This window comes from Megascapheus bottae, chromosome 6 (assembly GCF_031878675.1).
Source record: "Megascapheus bottae isolate mThoBot1 chromosome 6, mThoBot2.hap1, whole genome shotgun sequence".
Taxonomy (NCBI): domain Eukaryota; kingdom Metazoa; phylum Chordata; class Mammalia; order Rodentia; family Geomyidae; genus Megascapheus; species Megascapheus bottae.
The window spans coordinates 46,948,581-46,966,146 of record NC_143514.1 but is presented as its reverse complement, the minus strand read 5'-3'; the positions used below and the strand labels follow the sequence as shown (position 1 = coordinate 46,966,146).

Here is a 17,566-nt window from a genome sequence, read left to right as displayed (position 1 = left end):
ACTGCATTGTCTGATGTTCTGGTTTTGCTGACATTTATTAGCTACCTTCATCACTAGCAACCTATGATGATGATGAGGAGGAGGAGGAGGATGAGGATGAGGATGAGGATGATATGATGATGATGATGATGATGATAATGATGAGATGATGCCCACTAGGAAGTGAACTGGGCTGATAAAATGCCTAGATTTGGAGAACGTGAAAAATGTCCTGGTGTGCACTTTTGAAGCATTTGTTACCAATTTAAATCTGGAGATGGTTTTGTCTTTTAACATAATATCAACTCATGGACATTCAAATCCCTTTAAGCTCACCAGCAAGAAACTGACATCTTCCTTAGGAGAAAGATACTTTCTTGTCAATCATGTGGAGACTTGTGTGGGGGCAACCCTGCACTCAGGTCGCAGATAAGAGCAATGCTTCTAGGTTTTCCTTACTACCCAGCACCTTCTACCATCATCTCTTACCCTTGTTGTGGGTACCTCAGCCTCAAGGTGCTACTACTGACATCTGAAGGATGGTACCTCCCAGTACAAATCCACTGTAGTATTTGGTAACAGAACACACCATTCAGGAACGAACAGTTCACCCCATTATTATGTATCTGGACAAGCTTTGGGTTCAAGAGATCTAGTGTAAATAGCTTCCTGTAATAGAAGTTGTGTGACTTCTCCCTGAGCCTCAGCTGCCTCTCACATAGGAAGGAAATTCTTTTATAAAGGTTGTTTGCAAGCATAAATGGGCAGACATGGACAGAAGGGTACAAAACCTTGGTATAGGCATTGGTTCCTCTTTTGCCTTCATTCCTTCCCTCTTCTAACATTGTGCTCTGGTAATCAGTTGTACAGACAATCTTGTAGTATATGGGCCTCAATCATTCAGAAAGGTGTATGGTGACAAAAGGGACTGCAAAAATGCCAGCATAACCTGGGCATATTGTCAGCTCAGCAAACTCACACAGATAATAAAACTCCATCCTCTGGGTCATTTACTGATTAGCTGCAAACATGAAGACTCTCCAACTCTGAGGAGCATACACTAAATCTGACTCCCAGTGATATCAAGGACTTGGAGGGCTAATGCAAAGGGCTTTGTTCTTCTAAACATCAAAATTCAGACCCAGCCACTGCCAGAGGCAGCACGCTGAGCTTAATGAAGCAGTGGGATGAACTAATACGGCAAATCTTCCAGCTCTTACAACCAATATGGCCCACATCATGCTAAATTACAGCACCAGACATGATTGGACACACATCTCGACAGAAGTAGCTTGCTGAATGGCAGGAATTTCAAATGCCATATAATAAGAATTTTAAGAGGCAGTTCTAAGGGGAGATGTTTGTGGTTTTCTTCTCATTTTTCTTTCTCTTTGTTTAAATCATTCTCCTGCATAGTTTAACATAATATCTTCAATAAACATGTATTAGGTACCTACCATATGCCAAGTACTATACTAGGCATCTGCAGCTAATAAAAGAAAGATTTTTTTTCATATATTTTATTGTAATTAATAGAAGGGTTACATTATATTCATCAGATAGAAAGTGCATTACTTCACAAACATTGATACCCTTTCCCATGTTTTGGTCCCCATTTCCTTCACCCCTGCCCCTCATCTTCTTTTTCCTCCCTTCCTTTTCCTATTTCAAATAACCAAATAAACATATATACAATATATCAGATAACAAGGCAAAATACTGTAACAATATGAGATAACCAAGGGACAGCAAAAGACATGAGAGATAACAGTACATTAATAACAACAATCACTCATTATATAGCTTTGTTTCTATATCCTGAGGTCCTTTCATTTAGTGTCATACTATATGGCCTTATGTATCTAGGTTTTGCTCTATTGTAAATCTCTGCTAGGAGGGCCCAATGTTTCTACTGATTATGACACATGAGGGAAATCATTGAGCCTATGTTCCTTTGAGTCTGGCTTACTTCACTTAATATGATTTTTTCTAGAAACAGATTTTTTTTTAAATATAGGAGAAATGTGGCAAGCATGATGATTTGAGTAGGTATAGAATTCTATGAGATTCCTTACAAATGTGGGGAAGCCAGATAAACTCTTCAGTTATTTGCTCATTTCTTCACTTACAGATTAAACAAACCTGACTACATACCTGCATCTTTCAATAGTATTCAATAGCAGTGCTTAGTGGGAGAAATAGAATGCCTGACAAAAATAGTCCCTGTTCTCACAGAATTCCTAGCCTAATGAGGGAAAAGAGCAGAGAACGTATACTTAAAATAATATGATGATTAATATGTGGTGCTTTGAGAGCACAAAGAATGGTGTAGGTGGGTTTGCAATAGGTCACCAAAATATTCTTGGAGAAAGTAATGCCAGACTTGAAACTAAAGGTTTTATGGAATTAACTTTGCAAAGAATAAAGAAAAATGTATTCCCAGGAAAAGAAACAGTAGGAACAAACTCCATGTTAAAAACTGCATATGAAAGCTGGGGGCTGAGTTGCTGAGAAGAGTGATTCTAAAGAGGAGGGAGAGATATGCCTGGCAAGATAAGGGAAGGTTAAAATGAGAGGAGGACTCTTTGAAGGGAGAATAAGATGACTATTCTAAGGGCACTGGGAAGTCTTACTAGATACTGTAAGTAGTGTGTGACCTGATCAAATTTCCAGCAGAGATGGGCAATATAGAAAAAACTCAAGATGACTAAGGAGGGTAGAAAATGATCCAGATGAGAGCCAAAGACATCCTGAAGTAACTCCAGGAGCGGGATAAGAAGGAGAAAAGGCATGTTCATCTGAAACATATACAGGAGTCCACACAGATTGATAATCAATGCTAAATTAACTAAGGATTCAAATGTTGAGGGATATGGCCCAACCAAATAATTAAGGAGTGCTGAAGGATGACTAGGAATCGCTAAGGAGCCCTAGAGGGATGAAGCAATCGCAGACAAAGAAATTGGTATAAAAATCACAGAGGACTATCCTGAGACTTGGAGCTCGTAGCTCACAGGAAGGGAGGGATGGAAAAGGAGATGAGAACCACATTTCCCAAAGGTTTGGTGTGCTCTACTACGCCATACTGTGCTAGAGTTAAGGAGCAAGTTGAAGGATGAAAGGAAACATGAAGAAAGTTTTCCACTATGGCACCAGGGAAGTTTACTTGAAGGAGCTTACCTTTAGGGACTGACCCTATCATGTGGTGCTCTGTAAGAACATCAAGACCAATGATAACACTGAGGACATCTCCTCTCCACTGCACATTGTATTATCAGAGCCATTCTCATCATAAAGAACTGGATCTCTTGGCCCCAAAACATTTCTCCCTATCCCGCCTCCAAATCCCATATCCTAGAGCTTTAACTGACCCGCCTTGAAGAAATTTATGTTTTTTTTAATGAAATCCTTAATTTTGAATTTCTAAAGCCTGAAAATTACAATGTCAGAAATAGAAGTAGTAATTAATTAAGCTTACTAAGATCATAAACCCTGCCAAGAGAGAATGGTGGCATAAATTTGCATGATATTCCAGTCAGTTTCCATGCTCCTCCCCAAAAGATCATATCTCCTGTAATTTCCCACATACTTTAATTTTCTGTCATTCAACTACAGTACAGTCCTATGTAATGTGCCCATGGAAGACAGAGACACAGCACTGGGCATCAAGAACCCTGCAAATAATGTATACAATCTGAGCCAAGCCCCTTCATCTCTTTAGCTATTATTGTCTCAAGTTTTCAGTGGAGGTGATGTAAGAATCTCTCTTATTAGTGATGATAGTTCTACAATGGCTGAAAGTTATGAAGCATAAATAGTGCTTATTGATAAGTGCGTGCAGCTTAACATCATGGTCAATTGCTTTTATATTCCCAGTTTATTTCCTTAGCTATTCTTGGAAGAAGAATGCATTTGAAGGTAGTCCAGTTTCCCACATACTTCTGGGTACCTTCTAGCTCTTTCTGTCCTGAAGAACTGCCACATGACTGCTACCTTATCTCAGATGCTACTAGGGCTTTCTTCTGAAAGCCAAAGCACTCCTTGGGAGAGAACAGAGGAAAGTTTCATTGTTGTTAACTGCTACTTTAAGACAAATTTCAGGAAAGTGAATGCTATTTCCGGAAAATAAGAAAAACATGCTGACTCAAAAAGAAGCCAGAAGCCAGACACTGATGGCTCATGTTTGTAAGCGTACTTACTCAGGATTGTGATATCTGAGAATGGAGGCTCAAAACCAGCCTGCATAGGAATATCCATAACACTCATATTTCCAATTAATCAGTAAAAAACAGAAATGGAGATATGGCTTAGGTGGCAGAGTTCTAAACTTGATCAAAAAGCCAAGCAATAGAGAAAAGCCCTGAGTTCAAGTTCCAGTGCCAGAAAAATAAGATAGCCGAAAGAAGAAGAAAAAACTATTACTACCAAGCCACTCCAGGGTGCAGACATGAAAAGATGCCCTCTATTCTTCAAATAGAACACACACACTCACATCTTTAGGGATCTAAAAGCCTAAACACATCTCTGATTACCCAGCTGGTAGGGAGAAGAGTTAAAATTTTCTTAAATATATCTTCACTACTCTCACACCAGTGATTCTTTCTACTGCTTGGAGTGGCCAGATGGTGCTGGTGAAGAAACCACAGGCACAGTGCCCCCGAACCATCCAGGTGTGCTCCCTATGGGATCCATTTCCCTGCCACAGTTTTCCACTGTGTGTCCTATTGTAAGGATTACAATACCAAGAACTGGATCAACCTCCTTCCCCCTTTGATGGCAGGTAACAACCCTGAAAATATACTTTCTCTTCTTCTGCCCCTCCATCAAATTCTGTTCCTGGAATAGGCTCAGCTTGACAAGCCATATATGTATAGTGACACAATCCAATAAAAACGAAATGAAAAAAAAAACTTTATACTTTACCACTTCCTTTCCTTATTTGAATAGTGAATACTCTAGTTATGTTTCATTACATGGCCTGTCTAGAAACTCATTCTGAGATGAAATATTCCCATATATGACTGCCTCATTTGTTTTCAACAGTCTGAGTTAAAGAAGCAAAATGAAAGACTAGTAAGAAACACTTAGGGGCCTCTAAAGTTCCTTTATGCCAGTCTTTCCCATAGTAGATAGACTATGCTGCCAGCTATTCCTTTTCAGAAAATAAAATATCTGCCCCAGGACCCTTCTAAATCTTGTCAACGGGGGGAAATCTGTTGTATTCTATAATATGTCATAATTTTAGAAATATATTTTTGATATGTTGAATAACAAAGTAGGAAGAAAAACTGCATGAAGCATATGATCTCTACAACATATTATTCTAAAGACAAACCCCAAAGTAAAGAAAATAGAATGTCAAAATAGTCATTGTTAATTACGAGATTATGCATGATCACTGGTTTTTCTCATGTTAGGAAAAAGCACATGTAGCCTTTTTGAAGTAAGAACAGTTTTGCAAAAAGAGGCCTAAATATTTTTTAAGGTTTTCGCCATGCCAAAACAATTATATGAGGATATAGTTTTGATTTATGCCAGATTCAACAATTTCCAGGAGGGAAAAGCAGTAGTATATCTTGCTAATTAGCAAATATTCTTTTTATCTAACACATCAAATTTAACAGAGTATAGAAAATGATACATCATGACTAAGCAAGGTTGGCTATAGAAACACAGGTTAAAAAAGACTACCAATAAATTTCACACTAAAAATTTAAAAAGGAATAATCCTCATAATCATCACACCATTGAAACAAATACAGAAAAAAATCAACAAAATCCAAGTATAGGATAGGGAAAGGGGAAAAACAAAATGAGGGGAGGGAAATGGGGACAAAAATATGAGAAGGGGTAGCAATGTTTATTAAGTAATCCACCTTCTATCTGGGAAGCTACCATAACCCTCATCCCAAAACCAGACAGAGATTCATCAAAGAAGAGAACTATAGACCCATTTCTTTGATGAATATTGATGCAAAACTGCTCAACGAACCACTGGTCAACCGTCTTCAGCATCTCATAAAAAAAAATTATACACAATGATGACACAGGATTCACCACAGGGATGCAAAGCTGGTTCAACATATGCAAGTCAATATAATTCAACACATCAACAGGAGCAAGGACAAGAATCACATGATTTTCTCAATAGATGCAGAAAAGGCATTTGACCAGATCCAACACCCCTTTATGCTAAAAGCTCTGGAGAAACTAGGAATCCATGGAACATTCCTCAGTATAATAAAGGCTGTGAATGATAAACCCACAGCTAGCATTATACTTAATGGCGAAAAGCTTAAGCCATTTCCTCTAAAATCAGGAACGAGACAAGGATGCCTACTCTCTCCACACCTCTTTAACATAGTATTAGAATTCCTAGCCAGAGCAATAAGGCAAGAAGCAAGCATAAAGGGGATCCAAATAGGGAAAGAGGAAGTGAAACTTTCCCTCTTTGCAGATAACATGATTCCCAAGTTGCTTGAACTGATTCTAAATTTTGGCAAGGCAGCATGGTATAAAATTAACCCTCAGAAACCAACTGCTTACCTATATGCCAACATTGAGAGGATTGAGGCAGCAATTAGAAAAGCAACTCCTTTTTCAATAGCCTCGAAGAAAATAAAGTACCTAGGAATTAACTAAGAATGTAAAAGACCATTTGGTGAAAACTTTAAAACCCTGAAAAAGGAAATTAAAGCAGAACTGAGGAAATGGAAAAACCTCCCATGCTCTTGGATTGGAAGAATTAACATCGTGAAAATGGCAATCTTGCCAAGAGCTATCTACACATTCAATGCAATACCCATCAATTTCCCAGTGTCATTCTTTAAAGAAACAGAAGAGGCAATCCAAAATATCATATGGAAGAATAGACGACCCTTTATAGCAAAAACAATTCTTAGCAGAAAGAACAGTGCAGGAGGAATTTCAATACCAAACTTTAGACTTTATTACAGAGCAAATAGTAACCAAAACAGCTTGGTACTGGCACAAGAACAGGTCTAAAGACCAATGGAATAGAACTGAGGACCCAGATATCAACCCACAAACCTGTGGCCACCTAATCTTTGATAAGGGAGACAAAAAAATGGAATGGAAGAAAGACAGCCTTTTCAACAAGTGGTGCGGGCAAAACTGGCTAAGCACCTGCAGTCAACTAAAGTTGGATCCTTCTTTGTCATCCTGTACTAGAATTAACTCCAAATGGATCAAAGATCTGGTGGTAAAAGCAATACACTGAAAACTTTACAAGAAGGAATAGGAAATACACTAGGTCTCCTTGGCAGAGGTGGAAACTTTCTTAATAAGGACCCAGAAACACAACAAATCAGAGAAAGTCTGGATAAGTGGGATTGCATTAAACTGCAGAGCTTCTGTATGGCAAAGGACTAACCATACAACAGACAAAGACCACATATCTCAAATATATCAACAGCTCAAAAAACTGAATCACTTATTAAAAGATGGGCCAAAGACATAAGGAGAGTCTTCTCTGTAGAAGAAATAAGAATAGTGTATAGACACATGAAGAAATGCTCGACATCTTGGGCCATAAAAGAAATACAAATAAAAACAACTCTTAGATTCCACCTCACTCCAGTTAGAATGGCCATGATCAAGAAATCCAATAATAACAGATGCTGTAGGGGATGTGGCCAGGAGGGATCACTACTAGACTGTTGGTGGGAGTGTAAACTCGCTCAACCACTATGGAAAGCAGTATGGCGTTTCCTCAAAAGACTAAACATAGAGCTCCCCTATGACCCAGCAATTTCTCTATTTGGCATTTACCCAATTGTCCAGAAACAAGGGCATACTAAATCCACTAGCATAGTGATGTCCATTGCAGCACTATTTACCATAGCAAAGATATGAAACCAACCCTGATGGCCCTCAGTTGATGAGTGGATCAACAAGATGTGGTATTTATACACAATGTAATTCTATGCTGTTGTCAGAAAGAACGACATCACCCCATTTGTAAAGAAATGGAAAGACTTATAAAAAAATTTTATTAAGTGAAGTGAGCCAGACTCAAAGGAACATAGGCTCAATGGTTCCCTCATTTGTCATAATCAGTAGAAACCTTGAGCTTTCCTAGGAAAGGTTTGCAATAGGGTCAAACTTAAATATATAAGGCCATATAAAATGATGCTAAATGAAAGGATCTCCAGGATATAGAAACAAAAACCATATAATGTGTGATTGTTGTACTTAATATACTATGTTATTTCTTATCTCTTTTGTTGTCCCTTGGTTATCTCATATTGTTAAACTAGCTTACCTTGTTATCTGATGTATTGTATATATGTTTCTTTAGTTATTTGAAATAGGCTAGGGAAGGGGGGGAAAAAAGATGAGGAGCCGGGGTTGGGGGAGGGATATGGGGACCAAAACATGGGAAAGGGTATCAATGTTTGTGAAGTAATGCATCTTCTATCTGGCGAATATAATATAACCCTTCTATTAATTACAATAAAAATATATGTAAAAAATATAGTCCTTTGGGAAGCCTATGCTTTCCTATTGTCATCTCTGAATTGGTAGTGTCTAGTTTCCTCTAAAGTCTCACCTAAATTTGCTTGGGTTACATATACCTTAATTTCTTTGTCATTTGGCAGTGAAAGTAGCAAATGCATTACCATCTGTATAATGACATGCAATAACGCTTTTATTCCTCAAAAATATTTCTGAAAATAATACTAAAGGGGAACTAAAAATTAAACTTTATTAAAACAACTATTGCCTCTAAATTGTAACTTAGAGACATTTCCATTAATTCAGAAACAAGTGCAGATACTATCACTAATTATGCACTGATAGACCCAGCCAATGTAATAAAACAGGAAAAAGTACTTAAATACTGAAACCAAGATGGAAAGTTATTTTCAGATGATATGCTTCTATAGGAAATCCAAGAGGACTTGGAGGAAAATATTAGTAAGAGGCTAACTATAACATTGCATTCAAAATTCAAGTTTAGTACACTAAGAATTGCTTAAAACATTTATTTTGGTCAAGTTAGCAACAGTTGTTTAAGGGAATGCTTATCATTTTATAACCAAATTGAAGAAAAGGCAAAAAAAAACCCTACTTTTGTTGCCAGTACATTCACCTTCTTCCTAAAGTATTAAGTATTTTCATGGTATTGGTCTAGATAAGTATATCTTATTAAGTACATCTACTATTATGACACAAGTACAACCAATGAGAAAGTTTTGCTGAGAAACAATTCATTAACATACTTTAAATAGTGCCCTATGGTTATATAATGGAATAAGAAGAAATTGATGATGATGATGATGATGATGAGATAGAGGAGAAGGAAAGGAAAAGGAGGACAGCACAGTGGCTCATGCCTGTAATCCTACCTACTCAGGAGGCTGAGAGGTGAGGATCAAGTTTCAAAGCACCCCTAGGCACAAAAGGACCTGAGACTCATCTACAATTAACCTCTAGAAAACAGGAAGTGGGGTTTGGCTCAAGGGTAGGATGGTAGCCTTGAGTTGAAGAGGTCAGGGACAGCACCCAGGCCGAGTTCAAGCCCCATGACCCACAAAAAAGAAAAGAAGAGGAGGAGGAGGAAAGAAAAAAGAAGAGGAGGAGGAAGAGGAAGGGAAGAATGTTTTGCTATTAACTGAACATTCACATACCATATAAATATATATGTGAAGGTTTGTATAATATAGTTCAATCCTTCCATTGTAACTATACAGGAGGAAGAGACAAGAAAATACCAAACAAACAAAAAATTAGTTTGTGAAACAGAATTTGTGTATGTGTGGCAGTGTATTCTTGCGGTTCCAGCTACTTGGGAGGCAGGAGGTGGAGGATGGACTTCCAAGGTTAGAGCAAATTCATCTGAAGAGTAAAACAAAGCAAAAGGGCTGGGGACATGACTTAAGTGATAGAAAGCTTGCCTACAAAGCTCAAAGCCCTGAATACTTGGAAAAATGTTGTTTGCTTATGCTGAATCTCTAAACTCTAGTATGATAATAGTATTAAAGATAAAAATCATTGGGAAGTAATTGGGGTAACTGAGATTACCATGGTGGGCATTCTTGGTAGGCTTAGTATCCAAAGAAGAGGGAAAGAAGAAAGAAAGAAAGGAGGAAAGAAAGAAAGAAAGAGAGAGAGAGAGAGAGAGAGAGAGAGAGAAAGAAAGAAAGAAAGAAAGAAAGAAAGAAAGAAAGAAAGAAAGAAAGAAAGGGAGAGAAAGAGAAAGAAAGAGAGAGAAAGGAAGGAAGAAAGGAAGGAAGGAAGGAAGGAAGGAAAGAAGGAAGGAAGGAAGGAAGGAAGGAAGGAAGGAAGGAAGGAAGGAAGGAAGGAAGGAAAGGAAGAGGGGGGAGGGCAAGATGGAGGGAAAAAGGAAATAAGGGAGGGAAATAAAGACAAAGACAGACAGAAACAAGGAGAAGGGAAAAGATGCCATTTTTCTTCCATGAGGACAAAAAGAGGAGATGCCAGCAAGAGAGCTCTCACCAGAAAGGGATTGATTGACATCTTGTTTTTAGACTTCTAGCATCCATAACTGTAAAAAAATATATTTCTGTTGCTTAAGTCACTCAGTGCAGTATTTTGTTATCTTAGCCTAAGTTGACTAAAACAAAAGTATAATGGGTAGCAAACAAAGAAGATACAGGGCCGGGAGTTTGGCCTAGCTTGCACTAGGGTTCGATTCCTCCATAATACATGTGTAGAAAAAAGTTAGAAGTGGTTCTGTGGCTCAAGTGGCAGAGCTGTAGCCTTGAGAAAGCCCAATGATAGTGCTCAGGTCCTGAGTTCAAGCCCTAGGACTGGCAAAAAAAGATAAGATACAGACAAGAACAGAAGAACAAATAAACAGAAAGATGACCAAAGAAGGGAAGAACAGAAGTAAAGAAGGAAGGAAAGGGGAACAGAGAGAAAGGAGGAGGGGAAAGAGAGAGCACACAGAGAGAGGACACAAACATCGTTGAACACTTAATGTGCATGAGTGTGATGCTAAGTATTTTGTTCACTTCTCTTCTCTCATTTTCTTTCTTTTTGAGGGGCGGGGGATCAGGTTTCACTGTGTACCCCAAGCTGGCCACAAACTCAACATCTTCCTGCCTCAACCACCTGAATGATGAGATTACTTATTTACCTCATCAATAAGCCTTTGAATTTAAAAATGAGTTTATTCTCATTTCATAGGAAAGTGTGGCTTGTGGCTCGGAGAGGGTAAATGACCACCTAACAGCACACAGTGAGGAAGTGGAATTTTCAGAATTAGAACCCAGTTCCATATTAGCCACTCTCTAGGGGGAATTCCTGCAGCATACTTTATTCTACCTTTATAGATTCTTAGAATAAGAAAGAAAGGAGATTCCTAAAGGTCACCTTCAAACCTTAAATGAACCTGTATCCAGAAAACCTGAATTCTCTTTAGAATAATCTTTGTTTTTCATGCTACAACTAAGAATGAAAAGGATATGCAGAAAGATACAATTCTAATACATTAAGCATTCAAGAGCACAAGTTTAGTGGAAAGGTTAAATTTGAAGCAAAAAATATAACTTGTCAGTTTCCACTGAAAAAGCATTTGAATTCTTGTGTACCAGGCGGATTCCCAACCTTGTCCTTATCCCCCACCCCCCTGCAGTTCCTTAAAAACCTCCTCTCTCTACCATTTGCTTCCCTTCTTTTATCTGTGTTCCATGATGCATAAAAAACAAGGTTTACTGAAAGTCTCAGGGAATAAAATAGTCTCGAAAATATTTGCGTTTCAAATAAACATCCAGAATTTACAGTCTTGCCTGGGGTTTGGACAGCCCATGAACTGTACGTGTATTACATTTATGTACTTTGCTCCATACAAAAGTGCCAAACAGCATCACAAAGCGTGACTGGGGAAGCACATTGATGCCTCCCACAAATCATTCTTCATATACAGCAGCCAAGGGTGAACTGATGTGCAAACCCCAAAAGTCAGATTTCCAGAACTCAAAGAGAATTCTTTAATCCCCATTCATGCAGCTGTGAAGATGGGAGTTGCAGGGGGAGGGCTGGGTAACCACAAGAAGAAAAGAAGCATGCATGCACTAATACATACTCATAGTTATACGCACTGGACATAAAGAAGTAGCTTTCTTCTAAATACAACCAGGTCAAACTTATAAGAGATATGGTCCTTAAGCCCTGAGTCTAATTCTCTTAAAAATATGAATAGTGACAGAATTAACCTTATATATATGTGTGTGTGCATGTATATACATATACATATATGATATAATCTATGTTATGTATATGTGTATATATGTCACATCTATATATCTATATGATATGGATGCACACACATTGTTTTAGAATTTCCAGTCTCATTGCCAGATCAGATATCTGTGGCTTCTCTGTGTCAGCATGTTCTATGTGTGGAGATGCACAGGCTTTATAAGCCGTGTAGCCCAGAATATGGTGGTACAGTTAGTTGACCTAGGATTTTTCCTAACAGATGGGTAAAGGTTCTTCTAGGAGCTTCCATGAAGCTCAACCTAGAGAAAAGGCAGGGAATCAAACAGTCCAGGACACCTAGAGAGCAAAGTAGGATTTCTAGTAACAGTCCAAGGTGTGTGAGGCTAACAGACCAGCAGGTCAGGAGTCACCTGGGGAACTTGCCAAGAATGATTTCAGACTTAGGTGATCCCAGAAACTCTGGTGATACACCCATAAGACTCTTCTAGCAAGCTTCCAGGACAATGCTCTGGAGCCAAAGTTTGAGAACTACCTAAACTTTTGAAGATGAAGTGTCCTGGGCAGAATACCTGCATAGGAATAGAATCTGGAGGCCAAGGGAAACCAAAAGAAGTAAGTCCCTGGCAAGGATGAAGAGAAAGCAATTCCAAAAGGACTTTGCTTGTTATAAAAAGAACATTGAGTATTAACTGGAACACGACAGAAAGCCATTCACACATGAGGACCAAATACATCAAATAATTTTTTTTAAATACAAGCATCCACAGACATACTCTTTGTATCATTCCCATGATTATACAGAAAATCCAACATGAAGAAGAGAGCCAATGTGGTCTTACCTTTCTTTCTGGAGTCTTTCTTGGCGCTGGTTTTCACAGCTACTTGAAGTTCTGTCTCAGTTGACATCCTACTTAATCCTTAGTCCACTTCACACAGATCCCGGGCCTTGGCCAGGCTCATTGAGGGTCCTCTCCAAGAGAAAGACTCCTCCCTTCACAAATGAGGCCCCGCGCTGCACATGTCATTCACGCCTTTGAGGTGCTGCAAATTAAGGTAAGAGAACTCTCAGAATACTCACGTATTTTTTAGATTAAACAGAAGCTGGGAGGGAGCAGTGAACTAATAAACATAGAAAAGCAAGAAAGCAGTCTTGTTCTTCATGTAGAAACTTGTATGACTTCATGACGCCACTTACTTTGCCATGTAAAGAAAGGCAGTTCACACAGCAGAGGTAATGAGACAGCAGTTTTTTATTTTGTAAAACTGTTTTCTTACACCGAAGATCTCACACACATATTTTTTTAAAGCTTGAAAAAAAGTATTTTTTGTCAGTTTGTAATTTTATTCAAGGTTCTGGCTTTTTTACTAATAAAATGTTGGTTTTTCTTTTGTTTGTTTGTTTTATTGTCGAGATAATGTATAGAGGGGTTACAGTTCATCAGGTAGTAGGTGCATTACTTCTCACACACTGATACCCCTTCGCATGTATTTTTAATGCAAAAATGATATTTATTATTTTGAAATCTAGACCTCAGTTTGGACTTACAATTTTGTAAAATGAACTTTCAAATTTGTAAATAAATGTAAGCTATCCTGAAGGACGAAGAACAATACGTGATTAAGAGGATTTCCTGGAGAACAAGACAAAACCAGAAATACTGTGAGAAGAGCACTCATAACCACCATGTGTACAGAGAATTTCATGGACAATTCGGCTTTTTCCAGATCTCACTTGAGTGTTGCCAAATTGTGTGCCTCACTGATGCCTCAGGAGTAATATCAACACCAGAAAAAGACATTCAAAGTACTTATTAACACAACTGTGACTAAGCATGGTAAGCAGGTTTATCCCATTGAATTTTAGTTTAAGTGATTGTGCAACAAAGCTGACATAGAAAATAGTGAAACAAAGTACATGATGAAAGTGATCAGAAAGGTAAGATACCTTCTTAAAAAGGAATGCTTACATTTTCTACTCAAAATTTGAGTAGTAACACATAAAATTGAAATACAGAAAGCTTTTAACTTTGAATAAACAAATATAATAGCCAGATGTATTAAGTGAAAAATGATAGATTCGAGGAAAAACTCAAATACGGTCATTCCTTAGGAGGACAAAGTCAAAGTTCAACAAAATAAGAAGCAATGAAATAGAACTAAAGACCAAGAAAAGAACCTGTTGACCTATGGCCAAGTAATCTTTGGTAAGGGAGCTAAAAATATTGGATGGACCCTTCTCATGTTTTTGTCCCATTTCCCTTGTCCTACCCCCTCCCAATCATCTTATTTTACCCTTTTCCCTTCCCTATTTCAAATAAACCAATACACGTATATGCAACATACCAGGTAACAAAGTCAGATACAGTAACAACATGAAGTTAACCATGTGGGGGGGAAGAGAAGAGAAATAACATAGTACATTAATAATAGCAATCACACAAGATAAACCTCTTCTTTCCATATCCTAGTGTTCATTTCATTTAGTCTCACACACATTTTTAAACTCTGGACTTGTAAGACAAACAAATCCCAAGTCTTACATTCACTTAAGGCCCTTATGTCAAATACCAGATGTCACCCTGAAAATACCACAAAGATCTATTTCCTGGCCAGTGTCATAAAGACATTCCTCATCTATCAGCCACAGTTGATCAGAGCCTGAGTAGCTCACAGCCGAGTGACCTATGGTCTATCCAATACTGTCAGGCATTAGAGAGGACATGGAGTTGACATGTAATTGGGCTCTGAGGGTAAAGTTACAAATGGCACTAAAAAACTTTCCAGGAAGACAACTTTCATGTCAGTTTTTTTCTTCATCTATAAGAGCATTTAAAAAAAAAAGCAAGCAATCATAGCTTGCATTCATTCATCCATTCATAAATATGAATTGCTCAATACTAGGTATTATTAGTTCAGATCTACAGGATATTCATAATGATTAATAATAAAATTAATAAATCCACATCAATTACAGTTAGTATGTATTATGTACTTGCTAGATACTAAGCTCTCAGTTACTGGTGTATTCAATTATAGTTAGTATTTACTAAATACTTGCTAGATATTAAGTTCTCAATTACTGGGGCATTATCTTGATTGATTACATTTAAACTAAAGACCTACTCCCTTGATCAAGACTATCTGATAGGTATATCTGAGCATTCTGTGGAAATAAACATTGCATAAGTTATCCACTATATTAAGAAAAATCTGCTATAATTGGAGAAATGGATTTTCAAATTGTGCAGCTAATTCTTAGCTCGTTTTAAGAATTGGAAGTCTTTGAATCAGAGAGCTGGACTTGGATGCCAATTTCAGCTCAGAAAGAATAATGATCTGAGACTCTTAACCATGGGAATTAAAGATGTCTGAAACTTGAGCCAGAAGATCTAATACAAAAGCTGTATAAAAAGATAATAAAGTTTAAGCCAGGTGCGGTGGCTCATGCCTGTAATCCTAGCTACTCAGGAGGCTGAGATCTGAGAATCAAGGTTCAAAGCCACCCCAGCACAAAAGGACCTGAGACTCTTATCTCCAATTAACCTCTAGAAAATGGGAAGTGGGGATTGGATCCGGGTAGAGGGGTAGAGTAGCCTTGAGCTGAAGAGCTCAGGGACAGTACCCAGGCCAAGTTCAAACCCCATGACCCACAAAAAAAAAAAAAGATAATGAGGTTTAAATGTAAGAAAATGTTCATTTTCTCCAAAGATATATCATGTGAGTATTTTTCAATACACAAAATAGATAATTTCAATGAAAGGATATCACTAGTCCTAAATAAAAGTACCTGAAACAAGACTAGAACAAAGGAATCCAGAATCCCAAGACTAGAAACAAGGAATCCAGAAATGTGGTCTATGAAACCATGCAGCAAAATGAGAATTTCTGACACATTTGTGTCACCTTTTACACCCCAACTCTAGTGTCCCTCCCCACCTCCTACCCCCAGAAAGAAAAGTTATGGCGAAGTACCAAACTTGGTAGTCACGACTGCATTTAATATTCAGCAATCTATTGCAGCAAATGTTTACCAGAACCTATTATAGGCCAACTATCAACACACCAGCTGCTTCTTTTCAAGAACCATTTATTTACTGTGTAAATGTCTATGTTTTCTTGATAGCTAGGAGAACATCATCAAGTAAGTACGGCTACAGTATTCAGAGAAATACATGAGAGGAGAATGTCAGTCATATCACGAAAGGCAGCACACACAGATGATCAGACCTAAAGTGGTCATAATTACCAGGCATACTAGAATGTAAAAATCAACTGTTTATCTCTTCTTGGAAAATTCAATAAAACTGGACAGAGGATAAACCTTTGAACATCTTGAAGAATCCTTCTGATACATGGGCAAGTGAAAGGACCAATAGGCTCTCAATAAACACATCTATAATAAAAGAATGTGTGAATGGTTGTTTTAGGGAGAATTGCCATGGGTTAAGACACATAGGCTGAAAATCACTACCAAAACTTACAATTAATGACCATCTTCCCCTTGCTTCCAGTGATGCTATCTGTTGACTATCTCCTTTTCCATCTGCTTCAACATTCCACAGAACCAAGAAGGTACCATTTGGCGAGATGGTCCAGGCAGAGACATTTTCTGGTCCCTCCATTCAAATAGAATCTTTCTCTATGTATGTGATCACCTTGTTTTTGATCAAGTATATAGTTTTTGTTGCTGACTAGCCTTGTAATATTGAGAAACTCATGTTTCCACCCTTGTGCTTTCATCTATACATGCAATCAAATATTGCCAAATCCATACAGCTGTTGAAGTAGCAGCATACACGATGTGAAGGAAGACTGCATGCCACAGTTTCTGGTAAGCACTCAGTAAATGGAAAACGCTTTCCTCTCTTACTGCACATGACCACATGGCTGAGAAGTGATCATGCGTCCACAGAGGAGGAAATAGAGAGAGATGGAGTCTGCTCTCTGAGAGTAAAGTTTAAAAAGTAGTAAAATGTAAGATTTTCCTCCATGCTAGTCCTTCACACAGTAGGTCCCTAATCTATAGCTACACTAAGGAGGTAAGTACAGGTATTTACTTAATTTGAAAGATTCTTAAATGTCAAAATATAAAACCAGATTGAGTATGCATCTTTTAGCTTTAAGTATCACCATATAACACAATCTATACTGATATATGAGGGTGTCAAGTTACTTGTTTGACAAATTATGATGTATTCAAGTGTCCTAAGCATCGCTTATGCATTTCTAAAGAATGGCCATTTATTCATAATGAAAAGCAACACCAGTATCATTCAAATAAACACCAAATATAGGAACTGCTGCACAGGAAGGAAGTACTCAGCATGGGCACTCATCCCTGCCCATCCCCTTTAATTTTCCAGAAGCCAGAGGTTGA

The 17,566-nt window shown here is 38.0% G+C and overlaps 1 protein-coding gene across 4 annotated transcripts in view; it reads right to left on the bottom strand.

Moving 5' to 3' along the window:
- The window catches only part of Dab1 (DAB adaptor protein 1), a 592,785-nt gene that overhangs the window by 265,953 nt on the left and 309,266 nt on the right, over positions 1-17,566 (bottom strand). For all 4 annotated transcript variants that reach the window (XM_090334743.1, XM_090334746.1, XM_090334742.1 and 1 more), the window contains exon 2: positions 13,029-13,230. In XM_090334743.1, the coding sequence (XP_090190869.1) occupies positions 13,029-13,095 (67 nt within the window). In that variant the 5' untranslated portion in view covers positions 13,096-13,230. The remainder of the gene's footprint in view (positions 1-13,028; positions 13,231-17,566) is intronic.